Source organism: Brassica oleracea, chromosome C5 (genome assembly GCF_000695525.1).
Source record: "Brassica oleracea var. oleracea cultivar TO1000 chromosome C5, BOL, whole genome shotgun sequence".
Taxonomy (NCBI): domain Eukaryota; kingdom Viridiplantae; phylum Streptophyta; class Magnoliopsida; order Brassicales; family Brassicaceae; genus Brassica; species Brassica oleracea.
Window position 1 is genome coordinate 17,475,284 of NC_027752.1, and position 8,680 is coordinate 17,483,963.

The window sequence follows — 8,680 nt, forward strand, 5'->3', positions numbered from 1 at the left end:
TTTATCATATCCAAAGTTCACTCTCTTTCATTTTTAATATTTACTTTTATTTCTCAGCCCAAAACTCGAAAATGTAAGTGTCAATTATAAATCTGAGTAGAACAAAACGATCTATTTCAATACTTAACCCAGCTAGTTTCGCTCAACCACCGAACCACACCAAACCAAACCAGCGCGTTCTGCTAAACAATGGCTCCACAATATTTAGATTATCACTTGACATTTTCAACCGTTGATTGTAGCCACGAAAGGATGGCGTTCACCTTATTTTCTCGGTTGTCGGCTATAGCTCAATGACCCGAAAGACTATCAGACGATACATAGCCACTGAGAAAAACGAGTTGCGAAGAAGGCAAATCCAATAAAAAGTGCTTTAAATCCTGCAAAAAAAGAAAGATCAATCTGCTCCAAATATCAAACAACCATCGAAACACTGGGATGACGACTCTCACATCAGATCTCCCCGCCACAAGCTTCCGACTGAGCCAATCGAGAAGCTAAGCAACGTCCTGATCTGAACAAGAAAACCATGTTCGGTTATTTATTTGCTGTACGGTCAACTTTACTAGACAGACAATGGTAAACCGGTAATAGAATAAAAAAAACTAATCAAGATCAAGTTCTCTGACTTGATGAACTTGTCTTCGAAAGTAAGATGGAAAGCACAACAGGAGAGTAGCCACCGAGAAAGTATTGAATCTGTCATAGACGATAGAGCAAACCTAAATTACAAACGCGAAAACCTTAGAAAACCCGTCGTCATATTTATAAGTCTAGAAGTCATATTAATTATGATGAGCAACATTCAACCTTTTTAGTATTCCCTCAGATCAAAATGACATGTTATTAATGATTTACAAATGTAAGTTGAAATTTAGTCTATAAAATTAACCCAAGTGTGGATGCTAATCGATTTGAAAAATAAAGAAAACAGTTTATTTAAAATGAATTTGTTAGATTTAAAAACTGATATTATATTTTATATAATTAAAATAACATAAAAAAATGACATAATCTACAAATAAAAATAAAACAAGATCTAAAACATTGTACACGAGGACTATAAATTATAGGTGTGTCCAAAAATAAACGAAATCATAGTCAGGTCGGCATATCAGGATCCAACGGCACAAAAAGTGGCACGTGGGAGAGCATATTCCGTAGATGTGAAAGGTTTGATTCTTGTTCGAAATCACCGAGTCGAGAGTCTTTATATATAAAAGAAAACTCGCCGCTCTCATCCTCACGTTTCTCTTCCTTGGTTCCAAAATCTCCGAAACTTTCTCGACCTCTCTCTCATCTCTCCCTGAAAAGAACCCTCTCTTTAATGGATAAATCGCCTCTCCGATCTCATTCCTCAGCGTTTTCCTCCAGACTTTTGTTGCTCTTCTTCTCTAGTTTTCGTGCTTCTTCTTCTTCTTCTTCTGTTGTTGTTTCCCATCGTAATTGTCGTTGATACGCTTTTTCTTTCGTAAAACTCGGAAGCTCTGCCGATTCGTCAATAGTTGATTTGGATTTGAACCATGGGGAGGAGTAAGCTTCTCTTCTTGATTTTCAATCTCTATTTGATATAGAAAACTAAGACTTGACCTTTTGCTGGGAATATTGCAGAGTCTCAGCGTAAGAATGTCCCCATGGATTTGTTTGATAGTGATGATGATACAAGTAGTATTAGCTCTTCCTCCACCATCCGTTCTGAGAGACCCGGCATGGATGAAGTTCAGGTTCACAAAGATTTGATGCTGGATCAATCCCTTGATGCTCTCTATGAGAAAAGGTTGTTACTTTCGTTGTGGGTTCTTCTTTTTATTCTTTTCTGTTTTTTTTTTTGAAAATTCCTTTCTCGTTGTGAAGGACTTCAACGAGAGAGCAAGCTTTGGCCTCCATTGTTGATGCTTTCAACTGCGACTTGCAGCATGAGTTTGTCGAAAAGAAGTAACCAACTCGTTTCTTGTTTAGTTTAGCATTCCACTTTGAGTTCCTATGTTGTTAATCATACTAAGGGGTGTCTAATGTTTCTTCTCAACGATATGCAGGTTTGCCACTCTATTGCATCAGTGCTTACACTGCACCAAGAAAGGGTCCAGCAAGGAGACCTCTTTAGCATCACATGTTATTGGTTAGTCTTTGAGTCAAACAGGCAACTTATGCATCATCTTTAGTAGCTTTTTTATTGGGCTATGCTAATAGTTAGTGTGGCGTTTGCAGGGTTGCTAGCATTGACTGTTGGACTTGGGGATCAAGCACAAGAGATTCTTGAAGAATCCGTCACTCCTCTTTCTCAGGCCCTTAAATCTGGTCGTGAAGTGTTAAAAATAACTTCGGTATGGATGAGCAGCTGATGACTAGCAGTTTTTTTTTTTATTTTGTTAAAGGTCTGGTTTCTAAATTAGGCCATTTCATTGCAGATTCTTGAGTGTTTGGCAGTCATAACCTTTGTTGGTGGGACCAATCCGGAGCAAACTGAGACATCTATGCAAATAATATGGCAAATGATTCACCCCAAACTAGGTTCTAATGTATGCATCTTACTCTTTTCTCATGTTAAACTGAGAGGTCTATGCAAATTATTTGATTGCTAATTTGGTTTATTAAGAAAGTATGTTGTTTAATCTAAAGTATATAGGAGGCTCACATGTAAGTTGGCATTTTGTGTAGGTTGTTGCAACCAAACCTTCACCTGCTGTGATAACTACTGTTGTCTCTTCCTGGGCGTTTCTGCTCACAACAGTTGACCGATGGACCCTAAGTCCCAAACTTTGGCAAGAGTAAGTGGAACTTGTTGCATTTATTTGACCACTTATTGATGGATTTATAATCTCATTAGAGATATTGATGCTACTGCAGGATCGTTACGTATCTCTCCTCACTGTTGGAAAAAGAAGACCGATCTGTACGTATAGCTGCTGGTGAAGCGCTTGCTCTTATATTTGAGTCGGGAACTCTGGAGAAGTTTGCTGCTGAAGCCAAAGAGTCTGCTAATAATGGATCAGTGAAAGAAGGAAGTGTGTCTCAGGAGGCATTGATTCACATGCATGGCCTGAAATCCAAAGTCGTTAACCAAGTTAGAGACCTCTCTGTAGAGGCAGGTGGTAAAGGCTCTGCTAAGAAAGATCTCAACACACAACGGAATTTGTTTAAAGATCTTGTTGAATTTCTTGAGGCATGAGTTCATCTTTTCTGTGTGATGAGGCTAATATTTGACTCTTCTGGTTGGATTTTTATATATGATCTGTTTTAATTTAATGATGATTAGGATGGATACGCACCTGAAACCTCTACAAAGGTTGGAGGGGACTATTTGCAGACGTCAACTTGGTATCAGATGATACAGGTTTCTCTCAAATCTTTATAGGACTTGTTCTGTTGGTCTTCCTGTGACTGTTTTTCAACATGTATATGTTGCTTTTCAACAGTTGAATTTTTTGAAGCATTTCCTTGGGGGTGGCTTTATCAAGCATATGCAGGTCGGTTTTCTTATTTGCCAAGCTTCCACTTTCTTAGTCCTTAGGTTTTTCTTTCTCTAGAAGCTGACTGTTTACTGTTACTTCATTCAATTTTGGCAACAACAGGAGAATGAGTTCCTTCACGATGTATTCAACTTCACTCCAAAAAAGGTTGGTGGGCGAGGTTCTGGCATGTCTAGTGAAGAAAAGGTTTGTTTTGCGACTCTGCATGCTCTCCTCTTTGTTCTTTGATTGTTTCCGGTTTTAACCATCAGTTGGTGTTCATTAATGGCAGAGGTTGTTTAAATCACCAAACTCAGCTCTCAACAAAGCAAGGACGCAATTCCTGAACAAGCAGAGGATGCTAGCTAAGGTATTTTATATAAAACTGTGGGTGATTGATTATCTTCTCCTCTTGGAGATTTTGTTGCGGAGGGTATTATAACGAATTTGTTTCCAACTGTGATTACAGAACATGAACGATGGGCATTATGCGGCGACGGTGGAGAACGAATGATGGCTTCTCACTATTGATTTTAAAGCTATGCAAACTTGCCTGCTGCCTTGTTGACGATTGATGTACCATAGAATCACTTTTGCTGTTTCATCATTATACTTTTATGTCACTTTTACCGTCAGAATGTTATTACTCTGACAATACAGTTGTTGCTCTTAGAGAGCCATTGAATACTTCAATAACCATTTTTAGTTGAGACTCAGAATTCGAATCGCAGATTTTTAGCAATTTGTGTAACCAATAATCATTTATCTCGTAGTTCTGATTCGGCCATGTAGTACAACAAGTTCATGGGATTTTTTTCCTCTTGATCTTCTAATCCCTATGATTCCGGGCATGCACTCATGATCTTTTTTATCTTACAAAACACCAAGATTTTTTTGTTTCCATCGAGTTTTAATGTTCATAGGTCATAAACTGCATTGTAGTAGTATGAACAAACTCTATTTAACTAGCAAACATTTCGTTTTACACAACACACCATCGAAAACCGCATTGTAGAGTTTAAACACGGTAGGTACAACGAACATGGAAGAAAGAAGACTGCTCGGGACTTTGATTTTTAGTCACTCCAATTGTCTTTATCTTCGGCAGCTTCTTCATCTTGGTCCTGCCATTGACACCATCTTTGATCAGAAACACATTACACAACAAGAAAGGATTTGAAGTTCAAGTAGCGATAAAATATAATAGCTCAACCATTTCTCCTTCGACGGATCCACCTGGTGACCACACGAGTATTTGTCTATCTGCACCACTTGTGTATAGTTCCTATGAGTAAAGCATAACAAGTCATTCGGATTTAGTGGTGTTTTCAACAAGGAGATTTGAGAAGATTCCAGTGATTGAGATATACCTGATCAGTGGAATTAAAGCAGCAAGTGTTCACGCTTTCGTAGTGTCCACGAAACATCAGTGTTGTTCTACCCGACCACATGCCAAAAGCCTTATATACAAATTGCATCACGATTCAATGTATAATGAAAGTAATGAAATGAAAAGATTTGAGGATAATATAGTAAGTTGATGACTACCTTCACAGTCTTCATGCATGGAACAAATACAAGAGCTGGATCATCACTTGTAGCCATCTGAATCGCTTTGCTGGTCTGAAGGCGTCCAGTTTCAAAGTTCAAAAGTGTATTGCATCCGGATTGAGTATCCCACAGCCTTATTCTTGAATCCGACCCTGAAACATAATATGCAAATGCAATAGTACATTAGAGTCTAAACGTGGAGGCACTTAATCCCACATAGCAGCACCAAATGCGTACAATAGTAATCAGTTCTCGCAACCAATTGATGTTTAAACCCCTATAGTTATTACATCCACTTCACGTTGGGTCACTAATTTATGCCTTTCAAATAGATACCCTAAAGTACAAAGAAAGTAGCCATGACCATAAGAAAGAACCTTACCAGCACTAAGAAGGTACATCCCATCGTTAGTTGCCTTTAATCCAGTAACAACACCATAATGAGCCGTAGCACGATCTAGAGTAGACAACATTCCAGGATGAAGTCTCTTCTGTCTAGCCTTTTCCACTGAAGGTCTAGCGCTAGATGATCCCTTCATATTCTGGCTCCCCGTGTGTTTACTATGCAGTGTCTTCAACCTATTTTTGGCCCCAGAAGAAGATTTTTCAGCTGAAACCTGTATGAGAAGATAATAGAGTTACTAAAGGATTCCACTCCCAAACAAAAAAAGAAGATATTGATAATCCTTTATTCATGTCACATGAAGTCCTTTAGACATGCAGAGGTAACTAGATATACAGTGACAAGAACAAACTTAAAAAAGGTCATTCGGTTTGAACAAACCTTAGTGCTAACCGCTGAATGCTTTAAAATCGGTGGACGAACCCCAAGTTGTGTAACTGATTGATCCAAAACACGGAAACAACCAGCACGTCTAATGTCCCAGAAGCGTATAGCACCATCACATCCCCCAGTGTACAAAACCCACTCGCTGGAAGTAGACCATTCCACCGACATAACACCATCTGGCGTATCATGACAACAAGACAATCTGTTATTTTAACTAATGAAAGCAAGAGACTAGTATCTAAGATAACGTGTGAGAGAATGCTTCTGAAGCAACAAAGGAAAAGTACAAAAGAAGCATACCACGGTGACCAGATAGGGTGTGAGAGAAAGCTCCAGAAGCTATATCACAGAGGCGAACCTGCACATCCTCAGTGCCAGCAGCAATAAGGGTGTGAGACATAGCCAAAGAAGACATGGCAGTTCTATAAACCTTCCCAGGCATCTTAAAATCCACAACCGCCTACAAAAAAAAAAAAAAAAAAAAAAAATCAGATAAATATTGAAAGTAGCTAAACTTTGACAAATGACAAATGACAAATCACCTGAGCAGTATTGGTATCCCAGACTTTGATGAGATGATCAAAAGAACCTGTAACGAAGAGCCCAGTGTCAATGGGATACCAAACAGCAGAAGAAACGGCAAATCTATGCCCGTGTTCATGCCCCTTGTCCACACTAAATACACACTTGTGCTTCTCAATTAGACCACTTGCCTCGGAATCAGTCGCGCGCTGAGTATCGAACACGGCAGCTGAACCATCTGATGCTCCTGAGAGCAAGTACCTCCCTTCCGTCAAATCAACCTGATTCATTCAATTCAATTCACTCTCATAATTAGTTAGTTTAGACTTTAAGTGAAACCCCCAAACTTGGAAGCTACCTGAAGGGAGTTGACGGCGCCACGGTGAGGAGAAACGAAATCTTTGCGATTACAGAGTTGGAGAGAGGAGATGCGGCGTGATTTGAGTTGGTTCGCGAACGAATTGCAAGGGGTCCGACCGGTTTCTCTGGCTTGGATGGCTTGCCACATTCTCCTAGCATCTCCACTCGATAACCCCCCTTTTTGTGATGGATGCGTTTTGATCGGCAGGAGAGGAGACAAGGATGATGATGATGATTCTTAACAAATCTGATACCCCAAAAAAAAAAACTCTTCAAGAGAATATAACTATTTTTGCGTCGGTTAAAAATTAAAAAAATTAAATATTTTATATTCTTTGATATAAATTTCTAACCCAACCAAGAAAAAGAAAAGATACGAGTATACCTTGGGTATCTCCAACCAACCCTGCTCCTACCTCACATTTTGCAGTAAAATCCTCTCCCATCCTACTCTAAAATAATCCTCTATATTTAAATATTTTCATATTTAAGAAAATAATATTATAAATAAATATATAAATATTATTTTACTATATATATTATAAAAATTACTGTTAATATTTCTTAATTATATAAATATCCATCAAACGAACTATTTTATGCAATAAAATATATATAATATAAACAATAAAAGACCATACATATTAAAAAATAAAAAATAAGCACCATACAAAAGATAAATAATATAAAACATAAAAGATCATATATATGAAAGTGGACTATTTTGCAAATAATATAAATGAAATGTGATATTACTAATATTTTAATAAACATAAAACATAATATATTAAAAAATATTCTATTTTGGAATAAGAAATAGATAATACATTGGAGCAAAACTCAACTTCATTTTGGAGTTACTCTATATTGGACTAGAAAATGAAGTAATACATTGGTCACCACACTATTATATGGTCTTTTTCGGAAAACTGTAAGAAAGTATCCCGCATCATGTTTGTGTTGATTTTGTGTCGATTGTTGGTTGTAGGAGCTACCCCTAAAAACGAAAAACTCCTACAATGTTTTTTTCTTTAATTGATTCCGACACAAATATATTTTGCTTACTTCGTGACTCCAACTCCTAAATGCTCATAATAATTAAAAAAATTGGTAAACCATTTTTCCGAGAGAGATTGTGAAAGTCCCGGTGGTCACCCGCTGTAGAAATCTAGTGTAGTGCAGATTCGAACTCGGGTCCCTTAGAGATCCACAGAACACCTTGACCACCTGACCACAGACGCGCGGTCAATGACGGAGTTATATAATTTTTATTTTGACTGGAGAAACTGATGCATGTAACTTACATGTCACACTAGAATTCTTCTCACTAGTCATTAGCAAAGTAAAATTTGAACATCCCTCGAAGAAAGCCCATTGTAAAGCTATTATGTGATAAGCCATCATTACTGATTAACCATGAGACAGATCTAATATCCATTCGTGTTTTGAGAGGAAAAAAGAACAATCAGGATAAAGTTGACATCTCAACAAAAGGTAGCCACATGATTGAAACATACATTTGTCAACTAACACCATTCGGGTTGCCAGAGACAATCATTTGTCACCTTATTTAAATTATTTATGTTTACTTATATTTATGAGAGTTGTACAATGTATTTAATATGTTTGCTTACACACCTAAGCTTAATGATCAAGTGGATTGTCATACGGTCATAATACCTATTGCCGTCTTGTCGACATTTTAGAGCTGACCCGGTTCTTCATAACTAGCTGGTAAGCTACATATGATATAGGACATTGATATTTCAATCTCAGAAACATTAAACTTATAACACATCAACCCTTTTGTTTTATCGTCTTTAACTCCTGAAATGTAATAATTAAGACCATGGTAGTAGCCCTGAGACGGATCCGGATATCCGAAAAATTTAGGGTATCCGGATCCGGATCCAGACGGATCCGTGGATTTAATATCCGGATCCGGATTTGTGGTTTCCAGATATCCGGATATCCGTCTCGATATTCTATTATCCGCGGATATCCGGAT

The 8,680-nt window shown here is 37.8% G+C and overlaps 2 protein-coding genes across 2 annotated transcripts; one reads left to right on the forward strand and one right to left on the reverse strand.

Annotated features, from left to right (window-relative positions):
- Nucleotides 1-1,234: 1,234 nt before the first annotated feature.
- Nucleotides 1,235-4,191, forward strand: LOC106295201 (interferon-related developmental regulator 1-like). The gene is made up of 13 exons (XM_013731037.1): nucleotides 1,235-1,533; nucleotides 1,612-1,777; nucleotides 1,855-1,935; nucleotides 2,037-2,119; nucleotides 2,209-2,324; nucleotides 2,409-2,519; nucleotides 2,659-2,768; nucleotides 2,848-3,163; nucleotides 3,257-3,334; nucleotides 3,417-3,467; nucleotides 3,573-3,656; nucleotides 3,742-3,819; nucleotides 3,919-4,191. The coding sequence occupies exons 1-13, from the start codon at nucleotides 1,524-1,526 to the stop codon at nucleotides 3,961-3,963; spliced, it is 1,329 nt and encodes a 442-aa protein (XP_013586491.1). The 5' UTR covers nucleotides 1,235-1,523; the 3' UTR covers nucleotides 3,964-4,191.
- Nucleotides 4,192-4,391: 200 nt separating this feature from the next.
- Nucleotides 4,392-6,935, reverse strand: LOC106295200 (DNA excision repair protein ERCC-8). Its single transcript, XM_013731036.1, has 9 exons — nucleotides 6,671-6,935; nucleotides 6,333-6,593; nucleotides 6,091-6,250; nucleotides 5,785-5,966; nucleotides 5,383-5,617; nucleotides 4,998-5,152; nucleotides 4,820-4,909; nucleotides 4,663-4,734; nucleotides 4,392-4,573 (listed from the first exon to the last, which is right to left on the reverse strand). The coding sequence occupies exons 1-9, from the start codon at nucleotides 6,818-6,820 to the stop codon at nucleotides 4,526-4,528; spliced, it is 1,353 nt and encodes a 450-aa protein (XP_013586490.1). The 5' UTR covers nucleotides 6,821-6,935; the 3' UTR covers nucleotides 4,392-4,525.
- Nucleotides 6,936-8,680: the final 1,745 nt, after the last annotated feature.

Excerpts from the sequence above, each read along its gene's own strand:
- LOC106295201 (XM_013731037.1), top strand. Across the intron at positions 2,325-2,408 it reads AAGTGTTAAAAATAACTTCG|ATTCTTGAGTGTTTGGCAGT; the intron begins GTATGGATGAGC and ends ATTTCATTGCAG. Across the intron at positions 3,657-3,741 it reads GCATGTCTAGTGAAGAAAAG|AGGTTGTTTAAATCACCAAA; the intron begins GTTTGTTTTGCG and ends CATTAATGGCAG.
- LOC106295200 (XM_013731036.1), bottom strand. The coding sequence starts at position 6,820 with ATGTGGCAAGCCATCCAAGCCAGAGAAACCGGTCGGACCCCTTGCAAT. Across the intron at positions 5,967-6,090 it reads CACCCTATCTGGTCACCGTG|ATGGTGTTATGTCGGTGGAA; the intron begins GTATGCTTCTTT and ends ATGATACGCCAG. Across the intron at positions 4,735-4,819 it reads GCTTTAATTCCACTGATCAG|GAACTATACACAAGTGGTGC; the intron begins GTATATCTCAAT and ends CTTTACTCATAG.